This window comes from Megascapheus bottae, chromosome 25 (assembly GCF_031878675.1).
Source record: "Megascapheus bottae isolate mThoBot1 chromosome 25, mThoBot2.hap1, whole genome shotgun sequence".
NCBI lineage: Eukaryota > Metazoa > Chordata > Mammalia > Rodentia > Geomyidae > Megascapheus > Megascapheus bottae.
Window position 1 is genome coordinate 18,796,377 of NC_143533.1, and position 19,348 is coordinate 18,815,724.

At 38.4% G+C, this 19,348-nt stretch overlaps 1 protein-coding gene across 2 annotated transcripts in view; it reads left to right on the plus strand.

The window, feature by feature from the left end:
- Positions 1-4,327: 4,327 nt before the first annotated feature.
- Positions 4,328-19,348, plus strand: part of Myef2 (myelin expression factor 2) — a 28,820-nt gene continuing 13,799 nt past the window's right edge. For both annotated transcript variants that reach the window (XM_090358467.1, XM_090358466.1), the window contains exons 1-9: positions 4,328-4,634; positions 10,427-10,635; positions 11,850-11,902; positions 13,068-13,075; positions 13,172-13,265; positions 16,957-17,148; positions 17,753-17,906; positions 18,439-18,488; positions 18,597-18,660. In XM_090358467.1, the coding sequence (XP_090214593.1) occupies positions 4,474-4,634; positions 10,427-10,635; positions 11,850-11,902; positions 13,068-13,075; positions 13,172-13,265; positions 16,957-17,148; positions 17,753-17,906; positions 18,439-18,488; positions 18,597-18,660 (985 nt within the window). In that variant the 5' untranslated portion in view covers positions 4,328-4,473. The remainder of the gene's footprint in view (positions 4,635-10,426; positions 10,636-11,849; positions 11,903-13,067; positions 13,076-13,171; positions 13,266-16,956; positions 17,149-17,752; positions 17,907-18,438; positions 18,489-18,596; positions 18,661-19,348) is intronic.

Here is a 19,348-nt window from a genome sequence, read left to right on the forward strand (position 1 = left end):
TAGCACGCACGAAGACCCAAGTTCAATTCCTCGGTACCACATACATAGAAAAAAGCCGGAAGTGGTCCTGAAGCTCAAGTGTTAGAGCTCGAGCCTTGAGAAAGTCCAAGGACAATGCGCAGGCCCTGAGCTCAAGCCCTGGACTGGCAAAATAAATAAATAAATAAATAAATAAATAAATAAATAAATAAATAAAAAATATAAACAGTTCTGATTTGAAATATATTGATATAAAACTAGTGTATGTCTCTGCAATATAGCATGGAAAAATAAGCCATATTTGTATATCACTGTAAAACCACTGACTCCAACTAATTAAATGGATAAGCAGTGTGTTCCTTGTCAAAAAGGGCTGGGAAAGAGCAAAATGCATACTTGTTATGCATTCAACATAGCAGGAATCCAATAACAATGCATACAGGGAGTTTCTTTACTCTATGGACAGGAAGCTTAATGATGAGATGGACACTGGCTCTTTCAGGTCAGCAGTGTTTCAGTTTCCTATCTTCCCACTCTGTCACCCTTAGCTTGTATGTTTTTTTCCTATTTGTTGACACCATTTCAAGACACATACTCTCTTCCTTGGCCTCATAGGGATGAAAGGAAACAAAGAAGTCATTATAGCCTCTCAGACCTGGGTGTTGATGAAGTGGTCCACTGGCCTGCCAAGTGTGTTCCTGAGTTCAATCTTTAATAAGGCAAAAAAAAGTAAACACTTTATAAGTCACTATATAGATTTGTGTTCTATGGTCTCTTCTAGTATTTTAGTTGGGCACATTACTATTCTAAACAAAATTGTGGTTTTTGTCAATAAGGGAAACAGGGAGAATGGATGTCAGCTAAGGAAGTTGTGGTATTTTTCTACAGCCCAAAGGAGAGGAACAAGCAAACAACAAAGGTAAATAATATCTTCAGGAAAACATTTTAGTGTTTGTATAACCACAGTATAGAACATAACCAGAAAGGGAGAGAAAAGAGAGAGATTCATCATACAGTGAAATTCTTAGAAAAAAGGGAAATAAACATGGATTTCAATGATATTTTGTAGTCTAGGTTAAGATTGTTTATTTTTACCACTTTTGTTGTTTTTGGCCTGGGTACAAAACCCAAGACTTCATATTTGCTAGGAGGCACTCTACCATTGAGCCATATCTCAGTTCTATAATTTAAGAATAACAACAACAAAAAAGATTTTCCTTTCTAAAGTTTAGAAACTTAATGCTTCCAATTTAGCCATTTCCTTTAGTTGATCAAGAAAATCTAAACATTATATACTACACATTTTGTTTGTCTTCACCTTGTCAGACCTTGCCTTGTCCTTCTTAAAGTCAGAGAGAAAAGATGGCCACATCATAGTTGCCAATCCATTCTACTCCTTGCTTTACTGAGCCCCCTTTAGCAGTGAGCCTACCTACAAAACTATTGCCAACCTCCCCTACAGCTAATTGTGTCCTCTGACTAAATTGTGCCCCATCACTGGACACTTTAAACTAGATTTATGTATAGAAAGCTTGTGTTTCCTTTTTTTTTTTTATGAAAGGAGCTTATGATTTTCTTGCCTAAGTTCTACCACAGGGATAAGATGATTAGGTCTGGAGAAGCCATTGTGGACTCCAGGGACACTTTAAGCAGGAAAATGTCATGCTAGGACAGTGAACGATTAAGGGACCAGCATCCTGCTCTGACTGGGGAGCCCGCAGAGGTGCTCTTGGTGGAGGTAGCCTCTCTACTCTCTCTAAACAGAGTAAAGCCCATCTTGTTGAGGTATTACTCAGTGACTAGTAATAATAACTATTATTTCACTAGCAGGTGAACATAAGTTCTAAATCAATCATATATTATTGCTCCGGAAAGATTTTGAATTTAAGTTTCTGAATAAGAGGCAATGGCTTCCCTCATATTCCTTATGCACATTCAATTTGTAAGAAAGAAAACTTGGTGGTCATGCGATGTTCCGCAATTACATTTGTGCATTTACAAAGGACAGCAATTATACAGTAGGAACTGTGGAAGAATAAAACACTTTGGTATTACTTGAGAATATTTTAATGTTCACTTGCACACACACATATACACACAATCCAGACAATCAGTTGAAGAAAATGAAAATATGGAAATTGAATTTGTAGTTTTCTTTCCTTCCTTTGCTTTTTTATAGCTATAGCTAAGATACATATAATATTAATAGCAAGTGAAGAACAATCACTGTATAAAGCAGTTTCTCCAATTCTTCAATTTTCCTTGCTCCAATTTCCCTATCTTTCAATCTCTAGTTTTTCTATGAATCCCTCACAGATTCAAAGGAATTAACCTCTGTTCTTTATGCATTTTTGAAGATCAGGATTAAGGTTTACTAAATGAGGTATTTTCCTAGGCACAAAATTTATAAGTAATACTCAAAAGCTCAGTAATCAAGATAAATCTTTTAGTGAAATATTTTAATTGCCACCCTTTGAGATAGTATGGGCTAGTCTTCCATGTTTGTGAACAATTTTTAAATTAGATTTTGCTTTTCTCTTTATTATAGTACTCAGTGGTATTTATAAGAATCTTCTCCCATAGAGCTTCTCACCAGATGCGGGCTCTGGTCATTTTTGCATTCATCATGTGTCTATGTTAAACAAAAGCTCTTTAAAATGTTGAATTGGTGTTGGGAATGTGGCTTAGTGGTAGAGTGCTTGCCTAGAATGGATGGGGCCCTGGGTTTGATTCCTCAGTACCACCTAAATGAAAATGTAATTTAAATAAAAATCATTAAAACTGTTGAATTGGTGAAAGGATTTTTTTTAACAGCAATTTACTATAATAGGAACTGTGAGATTTGATTTCATTGCTATATTCATACGTACGAAAAGTATAGGAGAAAGTGATAATTTGGAAGTACTTACAATTTGGTACTTTGGTAAAAAAATAAACGTTCTCATTGACTAAAACCATGTTGGAACTATGGCACTTTGTCCTTTATAAAGTGCTTTAATTCTCGCCATAACCCAGAAAGGCAAATATGGTTAGCCTCATTTGTTATGGAGAGAAATTGAGAAGTCATTTGCTCAAGGCATTTCAGGCAGAAAGTGGCAGAGTGCCTCTGATTTTCTCGGCTAAAAATGCTGTGTCCTTTCAAACACTTAAGTCTCAAGATTGAGGAGGACTTCATGCAAGTACAATAACATCTGTTGTGTTTATGGAACTATGTAGGCAGCACCCCAAACAGTATTTTCCCAAGAATTCTCATTACTATTAAAATATTCTGAGAGACAGAGAGAGGAAGGAAAGGGGTGGGGGAGAGGGAGGAGAGATTATAGTAGTTTATGGAAGATGCCAAGAACATACCTAGAGAAAATTATGTATTAGTTTCAAACTACAACCGCATCACTAGTGTGTGTGTGTGTGTGTAATACTTTGGCAAAACAGTAAACCATACATGTGCTTCTTTATGAAAAGAATCATCGGGAATGATCACTGGAGGTTTCAGATGAAAGAGGTTAATGTGGCACAAAATTAAGAGTACTTGAGTCAGGAATTCAAGCTTAACTTTTTCTTTTTTTTACTTAGAGAAAAATAATCGATTACTCCATTTAAAATTTTTATTGTAACCAACTTGAGCGCCTGAAACTGCTTCACCCAATTTCCAACCCGTGAATGATCGGCCCATTCAGCAGAGAGTTCTTTTTTTTATTTTCATATACTTTTATTGTAATTAATAGAAGGGTTACATGATATTCGCCAGACAGAGGTGCGTTCATTCCCATACACTGAGACCCTTTCGCAGTCTTGGTCCCCATTCCCCCCCCACCCCCCAGAGAGAAAGTTCTTGTAAGTAGATAATCTCTTTTCACTGCTGCCAGGAGAATTAAGCCACAAGCCAAACAAACAAACAAACAATCCATCTTCTCCTCCCCTTCACGGAGGGCAGAGCTGGATTCTCAAGAACCAACCAGTCTTCAAAGCCCCTTCCATGAGAGAGCGTGCGACGTCCGTGTGCACGGGGAGGTGCCCGTGACTTCCGTGCACCTTCCCGGGGTGGCCCAGAGGTGTCCCCGAAGCGGCCCGGCCCGGGCCCGGCAGGAAGTGCAGCTGCGGGGTGGGAGGGCGGCAGATTCCCAGCCCCGCCCCGGGAGGAAAGACCCCCCTGTGTGTGGGGGGGGGCAGGGAAGGGGGTCGGGACCCGGCGGCTCCCGGGCAGGGGCGGGGCGGGGCGGGCAGCCCAGCCACCCCGGGCCCGGGCCCCCTCCCCCCGCCCCTCCCCCGCCGCCGGCCTCCCCTCCCCCTCCCCGCACCCGGCTCACACGCGCTCTCGCTCTCTTCGCCCAGCCTCGGCCGGTTCTCGCGAGATCCCGGGCAAGCTGAGCGCTCGGGGCCTTTTCAAATCGGGATCCGTTACCGCTTCCCTGGCCGCCGCCATTGTCGCGTTCGGAGCCCCCTGAGCGCGGGCGGGCGGGCGGGCCGAGGCGGACAGCGTCAGCGGGCGGCGGGATGGCGGACGCCGACAAACCCGAAGTCACCGGGGCCGCCGGGGATCACACCCCACATCCGCAGCCCTCGGAACCGCCGGGCGACACCCGGCGAGAACCGCACCCCCCGGAGCCGGAGAAGCAGGCGCCGCCGCACAGCAGCAGCTCCAACGGCGTTAAAATGTATTGTCCCTTCCTCCCGGGGGCGCCGGGGCGAGGGGCGGGGCGGCGGCGGCGGCGGCCGGGGGACCCGGGGGCCCCGAGCCCGGAGCCGGGCCTGGCCGGGGACTCCCGCCTGGCGCCAGGCCCCGGGCCGTGGGCGGCGCGCGGAGCAGGTGCAGCCGGCGCTCGTAGGCCCCGGGGAGCCCGGGGAGGGGCGGGGACGGCGGGAAAGAGGGTGGGGGGGCGTAGAGGGAACCTGCACCCCGAGATCGTGGGAGTGGGCGGGGGGAGCCCTCCTCGTCCCTGACTGCGCCTCCCGGACCCCATTTGAGCAGAATGCTCGGAGACCGCCACGGTTTGCAGAGGATGGGGGCGGGGGGGGGGGATGTCTGGTCCGCGTCTGGAAGGCCGAGTCGGCGGGGTTCATCGCCGGGGAGTATCCGGGGGTGACGTCATGCCCCCCCCCGCACCTCCACCTCGTCTTTTAAAGCCATGCACCCTCCCCTCCACGTCCCCCCACCCCCCAACTCCGCCAAGTGCAAGTTTACAGTGTGGGCTTGTTCTCCGCCCGCAGGGAAGGCTCTTGGCTGAAGGGATAAATTTGCAGCAGCGAGGAAGTGCTCCAGTCACGAGCTGTTAGACCGATGCCATTGTGTGGCTTGCCTACCCTTGGCTTGGCTGGAGGTAGTTTACAAAGGGGGAAATGTACCTCTCCACCTCCCTGGTGATAGTGGTCAGCCGTGTACTGGCTGCTGTAACACAGTGATAGTCTTGATTTTCCCAAGAAGGTATCTGTACACACACACACACACACACATATATATATATATATCATATATATATATATATTGTACTTGATATGAGATCTTGCAGGGTAAAAAAAAAGAAATATACATGTATAATATATATGTATATACATGTATATTCCTTGTTTAATACCAAAATACATATGCATATATACATCTTTGTATACATACATGTGTATATGTATACGTGTGTGTGTGTATATATATATATATATATATATATGTATATTCCTTTTTCATTGACCGTGCAGGGTCTCATATCAGGTACAAGTGCAGGATCACTGTTACATTCTCAGCCCCTAAATAAAATTTTGTGTGTGTGTGTGTGTGTGTGTGTGTATGTATGTATGTATGTGTGTGTATGTGTGCCCTGGTACTAGGGCTTGAAATCAGGGCCTGGGCACACTGTTCATTATCTTTTGTGATTGCAGCTCCCACTCCACCACTTTCAGAGAGCTCCACTTTTGACTTTTTGCTGGTAATTGGAGATGAGGGTCTCGTGGGCTTTCCTGCCCATGCTGGCTTCAAACTTCAATCCTCAGATCTCAACCTCCTGAAGAGCTAGGATGACAAGTGTAAGGCACCCAGGACCAACTCTAAAAAGGGTTTCAATCAAAAAACTCTACCACCACCACCACAACTACTACCACTCCTTCTTCCTTCTTTCTTCTTCTGCCAGTCCTAGGGCTTGATGTCAGGGCCTGGGCACTGTCCTTGAGCTTGCTCGAGTCTAGAGCTCTACCACTTGAGCCACAGCACCACTTCTGGCCTTTTCTGTGTATGTGGTACTCAGGTATCCAATCCAGGGCTGCATGCTTGCTAGGCAAGCACTCTATCAGGCCACCCCATGCCATCCCCCCATACTTTTTAGGTAGCTTCTGTACCAAGTGCCAATTTAGTTGACTCAAGTGGATAACATTTTCAGCTAGAAGGAATTGTGATAGGGACATACAATGCTGTCACCTCTCACCTTCATAAGGCCTCCTATTTATGTTCAAACCTGAAGTTGACACTGTGTTAGTGAAAGCACCTCTTTCCCTCCCAGTTCTGTCTTAAGAATAGGAAGAAGTAAACACACGTTTATACCAAAATACGGAAGGTAAATGTCTTTCTGACTTTTTTCCTGTGTGGAAATCTCTGAGGCTGTGTTATCACCGGACCAGTCTGTTGAGTTGCAGGGAATTTGGTATTAAAATAGAAATGAAAAACAGTGGAGTGATAAAAATGGTCGGCTCTGTCTTTATTTATTTTTTTGCCAATCCTGGGCTTGAGCTAAGGGCCTGAGCACTGTCCTTGGACTTTCTCAAGGCTAGAGCTTTACCACTTAGCACCATTTCTGGCTTTTTTTCTATGTATGTGATACGGAGGAATGGAACCCTGGCCTTCCTGCATGCTATGCAAGCACTCTACCACTAGGCCAAACTCCTGGCCCTTGGCTATGACTTTAACTGTAGATAGAATACATTCTTCCCCAAAATGTGATTTGTACTGTACATGTACAGAGCTCGCTCTTTTCTTTTTTTTCCCTTTCTTTCCTTTTCAATCCTGGGACTTGAACTTAGGGCCTGGGTGCTATCCCTGAACCTCTGTGCTCAAGGTTAGCCCTCGATCATGTGAACCACAGCACCCCTTCCTGTTTTTTCTGTATGTGTGGTACTGGGGAATAGAACCCAAGGCTTCATGCATGCAAGGCCACTAGGTCACCTTCCCAGCCCATCCTAGAGCTTTTTCTCCTCATTGTTCCCTGAAAGATACAGTGTAACAGTTTGTTACTTAGCAATTACATTGTATTAGTATCATAAGTAACCCAGAGATGATTTAAAGTATATTTGAGGTTAGGAGGTTGTGCTTAAGATTGTATGCATATTTTATTAAAGGACTCGAGCCTTTAAAGCCCATGAAGGACCTCGGCCTTTTCTGGGATGAGGGGTACTGTCCTGGAGCCCATTTCTTGTGGACACTGAAGGAGGTCTGATATGTGCTACTAATTCCTGTCTAGCATATGTATGTCAGCCTTTTTCTTCTGAGAGTTGTTGAACCATCCTTAGATGGTTTCTGGATACAAGTCTTACTTGATCCTGATGTATAATCCCTTTAATATGCTGTTTAATTTAGCTACTAGTATTTTGTTACAGATTTTACATCTGTTTATCAAAGATGTAAGATTCTCTTTCATTATAGTAACTTTGTCATGCTTTTTGATATCAAAGTCTTGTTAGACTCCTAAAATATTTGCCAGTTCTCTTTTTCTCAGTATTTTTTTTTAGGAGTTTGAAGACTGTTATTAATTCTTAAATATATCTTAGAATTTATCAGTGAGGCTATTGAATCTGGAGAGTTTCAGTGTTGGGAGAGTTTTCCTACTGATTCCATCTCCTTTTTCGTTTTGAAGTTTGTGATTCATCATGATTCATCTATAGTGGGCTGTGTGTTTCTATGAATTTACCCTTCTATTCTAAAGTATCCAGTTTGTTAGATAACTCTCTTAGATTCTCTTGTCCTTTGTATTTGTTTATCAGTTGTAATTTCTCTTCTTGGGTTTTAAGATGTCTTTTAAAACATTTTCCTCTCTTTAGTGGCTAGTTTAGTATTTGTCAGTTTTATTTGCCTTTTCAAAAAATCAACTCCTAGTATTGTTAATCTTTTAAATTGTTTTTTTCCAATGTGTTTCACCACCCTTCCTCAAGTTCCTTGAGGTATGAAGTAAACTTATTTGAGATCTTTCTATTTTTCTTCTGGAATTGAGATATTCTAAAGAACATACAGTTATGATACCAGGAGCTTCTTTTTGTTTGTTTGTTTTGATGGACTTGTGAGTATTGGTAGTAAATGTTTACCACATTCTTGGACAGCACCCCCTTGTTGCCAGGTCAGGAATAGAAGTATTTGAGAATTGAATGCATTTTCACAATTGGTTTCATCCTGAGTAAAATGAATAGAAGGGATTTTTATCTAGGTAATATATAGATACCTGCTTATCTGAACAAAGAGGTGTTTTTACAAACATTCATTGAATGCTAAGCTTCCTATTATGTAAATGGATTCTCCGGGAATTAAGAGGAAGGGTTTATCATTGTATCTGGTATACCCAGGAACCAGAGAAAAGGCTTCTGGTGCCTCTTGACTGCTTGCCTCTATTTTCCAAAGTACTACTCTGCTCTGAAAGGAAGGTAATCTTTAGAAAGGCCCTGTCTAAGTCATGTCATTTCTGATGAGGGAGTAGGTTTGGCAGTGAAGAAATCTCCATCAGGGTCTAGAAGGATGGAAAAGTAAGTTTGGTAGTAAAGTCTTTCTTGATTCTCGCAGCTGTTCTGACAGTGATACAATCTCTGCTCAGATAGTATAAGTTTTTAATTATTCATTCAAAAGTTCCTATTCATTGAGAACATAGGAAATACAGTACATATACTAGATGCTGCTGATACCAAAGGATATAGTCTTTATTCATCAAAGTAATGCTGTTTATGGCTTGTTATTACCTGGTCACAAAGTAGTGTCTTAAGAAGCAAGATGCCTAGGTATCATTCTTAGATAATGTCATTAGGATATGCTGTGAAAAATTGCCTTGAAATAGATGTTTTTGTTAGATAATTGCAAATTCACTAGAGTAAAACAAACTTATGCCTGTTCCAAAAGATTTCTTTTGAAAGATAAATTGCATTTTAAATATAAGTTTACATTTAAACTTTATAGATTTATATATAAGCCCTATAAATCTGAATATAAAATTTTATGTATAAGGTTTACCTACATTTGGTGTATGCCTGTACTTGTGGGTGATTGTATAGCACCGTAATAGTTGTGCTGTGATTCTAGTCTTACAGATTGGATATTTTTCCAATTTAATCTCATTAAAAAGATTCAGAAAAATCCTGACTCATGATGTGTGTAATTATTGCTTCCCTCCTGTCCTTGCACCCTTATCCTATAGGTACTAGTGCTAAGGAACTGTTCAACATGAAGATATTATGGTATCATATAAATTTTCTGTTTATAAAAGTTACAAATGGAAGAAGTTTGTTTCATGTGAATATATAGATGTTGATATCTAGACATGACCATATTTTGATCGTATTTTTAATAAAAGAAGAAAGTTCCAGGAAGAAACCTGTTAATGTTTAAGAGATGAACTTTTCTAATATCTTGGTGGGGGAGGACACTAATGGAGTTTAAACTTGGAATTTAGTAAAAAACCAAAACAAAAAATTGGTTTCCAGGATTGAACTAATGGATCTCTTGTTTGCTTGGCCTCCGTGCTCTTTGCTGCTATGCTATCACTTGAGCTGCACCCCTGGCTCAGCTTTTTCCGCCTAGTTAATTAGAGATGGGGTCTGATGGACTTTTCTCCCTGGTGTTGGCATTGAAGATCCATCTGCCAGGCCTTAGTCTCCTCTGCACCTCCTCTTGGGCTCAGCCAGCCTGAGATCCTCTCACACTCTTGTGGAGCTGGGGTGATAGGATATACCACTCTCCTCAGCTTTTTATTTTTCTCTTTTAAATTGAGATGCAGTTTTGCTAAATTTTTATTTAACTGGCCTCCAGCCACAATCATTGAGATTTCTGCCAGTTGAGTAGTTGGAATTGAAGATGTCAGCCACCATGTCTGGCACCGATATTTTACAAATTCGTTTTTTTAGAGTTTTGAATGAAGTAGTGGAAGTTATTTAAGGTGATAATTTTTGCATACTATAGAAATGAACCTTTCCTTATACCACGGTAGGGACTAATAATATTAAGTAGTATGATGGAACAAAACTGAATTTTTAGATGCTTTCAATAATTTAATGTGAAAGAAAGTGAAGACTGTTAACGGAGAAACTGTCAGATTTACTAATCTGTTCAAATACATGTTTTAAAATAGCATTGGGTAATTTAAAGTTAGTGGGTCAACTCTTCAGCTGAGGTATAGATTAGTTGAAAGCTTTGTGAAGTATTAAACATGTTATTCATTATAGATTTACATTCTTAGAAGTACAACTGAAGGGCTTTTTTTTTTTTAATTTATAGGGAAAATGATGAATCGGTGAAGGAAGAGAAATCTGACTTAAAAGAAAAGTCTACAGGAAACAAGAAGGCCAATCGATTTCACCCTTATTCAAAAGACAAGAATTTGGGCAGTGGAGAAAAGAAGGGTCCAAATCGAAACAGAGTTTTCATTAGCAACATTCCCTATGACATGAAATGGCAAGCTATTAAAGATCTGATGAGAGAAAAAGGTAACTATTTCTGAAGTAACTCACTGTTGGATAATCTTCATATAGAAAGGGGAAGAAACTAAGGAAGTGTTTTATCCCTTTTAGCCACACAGACTCAAAAAACGGATTTTTATTTCTTGACATGTGTGAACTAATCTTTCCACTTCCTTTCCCTCAACACAATTGCATTACAATGTAGCATAGATAAATGAAGTATTTTTCTTTTTACTATTTTGGCTGGATAGTAGCGAGCCAGCATTTGCATGCCACCAAGAATTTTGTTAATGTGATTGCCTTGTCTAGTTGCAGTTTTATAGATTTTAAGGGACTATTGTATTAGTTACAATATATTTAGCGTGCTAATGTATGAACAATAAGGTTTGACTATATATTTCCAAAAGCTGTTTTGTTACTATCTTGGTGGAGTCTGGAATCTGGCTGTGGAATTCATTTTGTTTGCATTGTCATGACTGCTCCGATGCTGTCTTTGCAGTTCTATATTAAAATTGCGTTACTGCGGTTGCAACTTTGTTTTCAGGATCATCTGAAAACATTCATCTTAAATACATGGTTGGTTTTGGGGAAAATAATTTTAATACTTGACTTTGTAAAAGCTAGTTTTGCTACCTCTTGAAAAATTGTTTCAACTGTCTGTTAACTATGTACTTGGCTTTGAGGCTGATCTCTTCTACTAAACTTTAAAAATTGCATTGGTGTATCTGTTGTAAGGTGACAACTATTTGATTGGTTTTATTCATTGACTTTATTGCGTGTGTGGCTTGCTGTGAAGCATGACTTGTAAATTGAGTTTACTGATGGCAAACATGATTGAAGACATTCAGGTAGCAAGTCACCTTAAAACAGCTGTTGTGTGTAGGCTGACCAAAGTTATTTGAAAAGTGCTAATGTTGTTAATATGATAGGCCAAGGGACCATTTGTATTTACATGTGTATTTGTTCACCAACTATATCATGCTGGCCAAAATATGATCTGTAGTATGAATTAGGTTAATATGGTGGTTAGTTTTTTTTTTTTAGAGAATGTGGATGATGTACATTTCTGAAAATTAGTTAAATTTGCATAGCCATTGACAGGAGGTATGTTGGTCTGGTTTTGATTGTTGGTGAATAATAGGTGCTTTTCTGTAGAGTTGTGCACAGGTGTGCAGTAAAGCAAGACACTGGTGTTTAAATGTATTGTTTCTTGGTATCTTCCTTTTGTATGTCTTATGTAGTTGGTGAGGTTACATACGTGGAGCTCTTTAAGGATGCGGAAGGAAAATCAAGGGTAAGTGCTGTGGGCCATAATCTGCTTGAGGTTTAAAAGTTCCTCAGCAATTTACTTTTTGTATAATACTTGTACCAGTTTTTGGAAACTTAAGTTTCATTTCATTTTACTTTATTATGTAAGATTTGAGGCTTTATTACTAGCAAGTCTGACACTCATACCAACCAAACTAGCTGCTTGGAAGGGATGGGTTTGTAAAAGTTTCGAAAGGACATTTACTTTTTTTCTAATGTTTTAAGGTAATGTTTCTTCTTAGCCACTAAGATTTTACCATAGGAATTTTTATGTTGTATTTTGATGCTTCAAGGATATTTTAAAAGTCGCTGAATTGATAACATTTCCTAAGAGTTTTAAGGAGAGGCCTATAGCTAAAAGGTGTTAATTCAGAATGTATTTTTGAAACTTATTGAAAAGATTAATTTGGTAGCCTGCAGGACTATATAAGAGGCAGTGCTCTGACCAATTGGTATGAATGATATTGATGATTAGATTGAAACACGATGAATTGGTTAATACATTTTAATTTTTAGCAACTGGAGTAAAGTATATTGAAGAATATAAAGGAAAGCTATTAATAATATTTCACTATATAAACAAAAATTAGTTGGGTACATAAGAAATAAAACTTTGTTATCACATTTAAATGGCATTGTTAGCAATAATCACAATAAATTATTTTTAAATATGATTATATAATTTTCTTTAAAATAGGTGAGATTTTTTACATACTTGAAATTGGGTGTTATTAAATTATATGCAGCCAGTCTTAATAGAGAACTTTATTAAGAATAAAATATTTATTTGCTCTTTTGATTAGAGTTGTAAATATTTTAAAAATATTTGTGCCTGTAATGACCAGATATATTGGAGAATTCAGTTTTGCCCTTTCTCCCTTGAGTTACTGTTGATTGAATGTTAGCTTTTAAAAAAATGTCACTTAAAAGAAAAATGTGCTTCAAGCTGTTACATGCTTTAGATGGACTTAAAGTTTTATACAAAATTTGTGGTCACTTGCCTGTTATAGTTCTAGAGGTGGCATAAAAGACAAAACTTGAATTTGTTATTGATTACTTTTGGTTTAAATGTTAGAATCCACCATTTACTTCATCTACTGATCTAAAACTTTTTTTCTTTTGCATATATTGACAAATCTATTTGGATATAGGGTTGTGGGTAAGAATTTTTTTTTCTATCTTAAATCAAATTAAACTTCTGATCGGAAAAAAATCTTAGTATATAAATATTTTTATACATTTTTTTCCTATTAAGTGTGGTTGAATTCAAAGATGAAGAATTTGTAAAGAAAGCACTAGAAACTATGAATAAATATGACCTTAGTGGAAGACCTCTGAATATTAAAGAGGTAAGATTTACCTAGAATTTAAATGTTTACCAATAAGGACATGGGTTGTGTGTGGTCTAGGGCTTGAGCTCAGGGCCTGGGTGCTGTTCCTGAGATACTTTTTCACAAGGCTAGTGCTCTAGACCACTTGAGCCACAGCCACACTTTCCTGTCTTGGGCTTTCCTGTCTTGGCTGGCTTTGAACCTCAATTCTCTGATCTCAGCCTCCTGACTAGCTAGGATACGTGTGAACTACAAGCAACTGCCTCTTGCTTTTGTTAAATTTTCATTTTGGTGATGTATTTGATAAAAACAAAACAAAACAAAACTTTTAATCATAGATGATTGTTAAAGCACTGTGTATTAAGGATAAATTTACTTGTACATGATTTCGTACTTGCTCTTAAGCAGCTTTCCTTTGTTATTCGTGGTTTGTTACTTTGTGTGTTGTGTGTGTGTGTGCGTGTGTGTGTGCCTATTCTGGGGCATGATTTCAGGCCCTGGGCACAGTCCCTGAGCCTTTTTGCTCAAGGACAGCACTCCAGCATTTGAACCACAGCTCCACTTCTGGATTTTTGGTAATTAATTAGAGATAAGCATCTCATGTGTTTTCCTGCCTGAGCCTGGCTTTAAACTGTGATTCTCAGATTTCAGCTTCCTGAATGAATATTTAGGGTTATAGGTATGAGTCACTAGTATCTGACTCTTTCCACTGCTATTTAGAAAATAATAGTTTATTAGATGCTAATGGCCAAGGCTATATCATCAGATTCTTTAAAACGTAGCATGTTGTAGACAGTACTAAGAAGTACTGTCTGGAATACTATGTGGTTCAGGTTATACAAGATGTATCCATTTTAAACTTCTGTAAGAGAAAAAAAGGTCAAATTTGTTCTAACTGAATGAGGAGGGATTTATCTGATTAGATCTTTTAAAATTGAGATTACTAAAGGTAGCCCCTTTTCTCGAAATATTTGACTTAGGAATGAGTGGTTGGCATGAATCTTAAAGTATATTCCCAGTGTTCTTTTTTTTTTTTTTGCCAGTCCTGGGCTTGAGCTCAGGGCCTGAGCACTGTCCTTGGACTTTCTCAAGGCTAGAGCTCTACCACTTGAGCCTCAGCACCACTTCCAGCTTTTTTCTATGTATGTGGTACTGAGGAATTGAACCCGGGTCTTCATGCATGCTAGGCAAGCACTCTACCACTAGGCCAAACTCCCGTCGCCCCCTCCCCCCCCAGTGTTCTTTAAACAGTTACATTTCTCAACATAATTAAGTGGAGATTAGAGCAGTTGTAAATATTAACAGACCCTCTAAAATTAGCAACCAGTGACTTAACAGGCTGACAGGAAGGGGGAAAGAAGAATAAAAGCAAAGTTACTCTGTGATTTTTATTTTTTTATTTTATTTTTTGTAGGTCATGGGGCTTGAGCTTGGCCTGGGTGCTGTACCTTTGCTCTTCATTCAGCTCAAGGCTACACCACACTACCTCTGGGCTTGGGCGCTGTCCCTGAGCTCCGCAGCTCAAGGCTATCGCCCTACACTTGAGCCAAGCCCCACTTCCCGTTTTCTAGAGGTTAATTGGAGATAAGAATCTCAGGTCCTTTTGTGCTCAGACTGGCTTTGAACCTTGATGCTCAGATCTCAGCTTCCTGAGTAGCTAGGATTACAGGCATGAGGCATTGCGCCCGGCTATTTTTGTTCATTTTTTATTGTTGGGGTAATGTATAGAGGGTTTACAGTTACATTTGTCAGATAGTGGGTTCATTACTTTTTGAACATTGATACCTTCTCATGTTTTTTTGCCCCCCTTACTCTCCCCTAAATCCCTCCCAATCATCTTGTTTTCCCCCCTTCCCTTCCCTGTTTCAACTATTTCAAATAAACAAACAAACCTATATACAATATACCAGGTAACAAAGTCAGATACAGTAACCACATGAGATTAACCATAGGGGAAAAAAGAGAAAAGAAATAACTGCACATAGTACATTGAGAACAACAGTCACAAAGGTAAACCTCTTGTTTCCATATCCTAGAGTTTACTTCGTTTAGTCTCATCCTGTATGACCATATGTATATCGCTTTTGAACTATTGTGACCTCTGCTAGGAGAGTCTAGATGTGTACTAATTATGAGGGAAACCATGGAGCCTGTGTTCCTTTGGGTCTGGCTTACTTCATTTAGTATGATTTTTTCCAAGTCTTTCCATTTCTTTACAAATAGGGTGATGTCATTCTTTCTGATGGTAGCATAGAATATATATGTGTATATAATTAAAAATATTTATCACACATACAAGACAAATCAAATCATAGAAACATGTTATATTTATGTTAAGTTCAATTTATGTATCTTAATAGTTCCAGAAATGTCTTTCTCTTTTGACTTCTTTCCCACATAGGTAACTACTCTTCTAAATTTAGTTGTTCCTACTGGTTTTTTGAGTTCTCAGACCTGGAATATTTATTAAACTTAAAGTTTTATAACACTTTGATGTTTATTTCTTTACTTTTGTAACACGTTTTGTGTTTTAGAAGCCAGAATACTTAGTTTCTTATATTCACTCTTTCACAAGCCATCTTGGAAAATTTATTAAGTCATCCATCTTTTGGGGGGTGATTAATTCGAGATAAGAGTCTCAGGACTTTTCTTGCCTCGGTTGGCTTCAGACCTTGATCTTCAGATCTCAGCTTCCTGAGTAGGGTTATAGGCCTGAGCCACTGGTGCCAGTTCCAACTATCTATCTATCTTTCTTTCCTTTCTTTCTTTCTTTCTTTCTTTCTTTCTTTCTTTCTTTCTTTCTTTCTTTCTTTCTGGTATTCTGAAGTTTGCAGACAGAGTATAGTTGACAGCTTCTTTTACAGGTGATAGTCTGTAATCAGTGTATATATATATATATATATATATATATGTGTATGTATATATATAGAGGGAGAGAGAGCGAGAGTGTGTGTGTGTGTGTGTGTGTGTGTGTGTGTGTGTGTATCTATCTGTTTTCATTTGTTTACATTAAACCTAGGGGAATGAGTGAGAAGTATATTTAAACTGGATTATTTATTTTATGTTCAGATAAAATATTTCTTTTAAAATTAATAAACTTAAACAATGCTTGCTATAATTCTTCACTTGGATGCTTAGATTCTTTTATCTCTCCCCTGCTCCTATCTCAAATTATGATTATTGTTGAAGAAGATAAGAAGTTAGAAGGTAAATAATTGTGTTTTGTTCAGAGAGAAATTTATCAATTGCATACACCCCAATATTCCTTTAGTTATAACTATTATACTCTATTATACTATTGAAAAGCTTTGAGTTAATTTGAATATGACCTTCTATTGGGCATCCAGCATTTTTGGGGGATAAAAGGAGTCACTGTAAATGTTCTCTTTGTGTCGTGTTCACTGATGTGTATGCACCATGCTTGCTCACTAGCATGAAGGCAAGATTAAACTAGTTTCAAGCTCTTTAGTGACTTTAGTGTTTGGAGAAAGGCATGTAAGTGACATCCCTGGAGACAAAAATCTCTTGTCTTTTTACACATTTTTATGGGATTCAATTCTCTGGATGAGAAGAAACAAGCAAACCTCACTCAAGAGGTTCAATAATTTGAGCCAGATAAGTTAGTTCCTGTAGAATTTGAACTTACCCTTTTGAGTATGTAGATTTATGGATATATTTGGTATCACGTAACAGTCAATGTGTGTTATAGGATCCTGATGGAGAAAATGCTCGTAGAGCACTGCAGCGAACAGGAGGGTCATTTCCAGGAGGACACGTCCCTGATATGGGATCAGGGTTGATGAATTTGCCACCATCTATTCTCAATAATCCAAACATTCCTCCCGAGGTTATCACTAATTTGCAAGCTGGTAGACTTGGTTCTACAATTTTTGTTGCTAATGTAAGTTTAAGTTTCACTCTAAAATTTTATTGTTTGAATCCTTAGTTCTAATGATCAGATTGTGTAGTTAGGTATACAGATGATAATTTTATAGAAGAGTGTTTATTTTTGACTAAAGTAAGTAAAATTGTAGTGTAAGAGGTTAGAGTCTAAATGTATGTACTGAGGATTTTTAAAATAGAGACCTGTGGAATTTATAAACATTTGAGCAGTTTTTGAAATTATTTTATACATATATTTGCTCGTTTTAGAAAGGAGTTTCATTCTTGTAGCCTTGATACCTGTGAGTGTGCATGCTGTGGTTTAGTTTGTCATTTGCTCCTGTAATTGGAATGGGCAATACTTTGCCCAAACTGAACTTCTCTTGGTGAAAATAGATGTATAAACTTCACTGGTACAAAAGAATAGTTGAGAGATGGTTTTCAGACTTAAAAAAAAAATAAAGGAATTAAGTAAAGCTGAACTGATTTTAAACAACTTGCAGTGATAGTATTTGAACATTTATAATTATTTTTAGTTTTGAGAATTTAAAAAGATTATTTTGCATTTATACATGGGGAAAGAGGTTTATTAGATATGTAACTTTATACAATTTCATGTTAAGCTTGACTTCAAAGTTGGTTGGAAAAAGCTAAAGGAAGTGTTCAGCATAGCTGGAACTGTAAAGCGAGCAGACATTAAAGAAGACAAGGACGGCAAGAGCAGAGGAATGGGCACTGTAACTTTTGAGCAAGCAATCGAAGCAGTTCAAGCAATTTGTATCCTGACTTGTATTTTAGAAGTTTGATACAAAAATAATGCATTACAGAAGGTAGAGACCATTTGGGGGGAGGGAGAGGTGATGGAATTTAAGGTTGAAGAATTTAAGGTTGAGGAATTTAAGGCTGAGGAATCTTATGTTCGACTTTAATCACTAAAATCACTCTTAAAACTTCAACTATCCTCACAGTATGGGGCTGATAGGTGCTCCTTTCTATTCTGACTTACTACCACAACTGTCTGCCTACTTGCTTTTAATCACTATTCAATTGTACATGAGTATGATTGCTTTGAATGAGACTTAATTTTCTTTTTTCAATGGTTGAATTAAAAGAATATCTTATTCATAAAATAAAGCTATAATGCAAAGAATTAATGAGTTTTCCTTGAATATATGAAAGAGACTAATACAGGTAAATTCTAGATGTTAAATTATCAGAGAACAGTTAGAGTCCTTTAATAAGAATTAGTTTAGTGTTTAGTATAATTTTATTTGACATATTCACTAGCTTTCCTTAACTGCATCAACAGCAATGTTCAATGGACAATTTTTATTTGATAGACCTATGCATGTGAAAATGGTGAGTTTTTATATATCATTTTAAAATCTCTATCCTTTTCCAGTCTTTCATTTGTTACAGTTCTCTTTAGAAATATATTAACTGTGTAATAAACTTCTTTGCAATTAGGATGACAAGTCTGTTCCTCATGAAGACTACCGTTCACATGATAGTAAAACACCACAGTTACCACGTAAGTAAAAGTTATTATCAGAAGTAATAGCCTATTCTGTTTGTTTTATTATGTGCTGGTAAGCAAAATTCTTTGTTTATATACCTTTATCCAAGTTTTTTGAGTTTTTGATTGGTTTGGAGTATTGGAGATAATTTGATTATATCGATTAGAGAGATTTTAGAAGCTGGGCGCTGGTGGCTCATACCTGTAATCATAGCTGCTCTTGAGGCTGAGATCAGAGGATCATAGTTCAAAGCCAGCCTGGACAGGAAAGTTGGAAGTGGAGCTACGGATCAAAGTGGTAGAGTGCTAGCCTTTCGTAGAAGAGCTCAGGGACAGTGCCCAGGCTGAGTTCAAGCCCAAGACTGACCAAAAAATAAAAAGTTAATGGTCATGTGACATTGTTTTCCCTTTTGGTAGTTTTTCTTGCCTACCTAGGGAGTACGTACTAAAATATTTGATAATTTCATACACATGATGGGAAAATGTTTACTGCAAATCCATAATCTATAGGTAACCACCATCATACCATTTTTGTCTATGTTCTTTTTTTTTACTTGCTCAGCTTAGCTAAAGATTTGTCAGTGATTCTAATGTAGAGGATTTTGTTTTCAGTATATTTAACTTGTCCTTATAGGCTTAGTTTTTTTCTACTTTCCATTTCTTTGGGTTCATAATGACTTGTTAAATACTCACTTTCACTAAT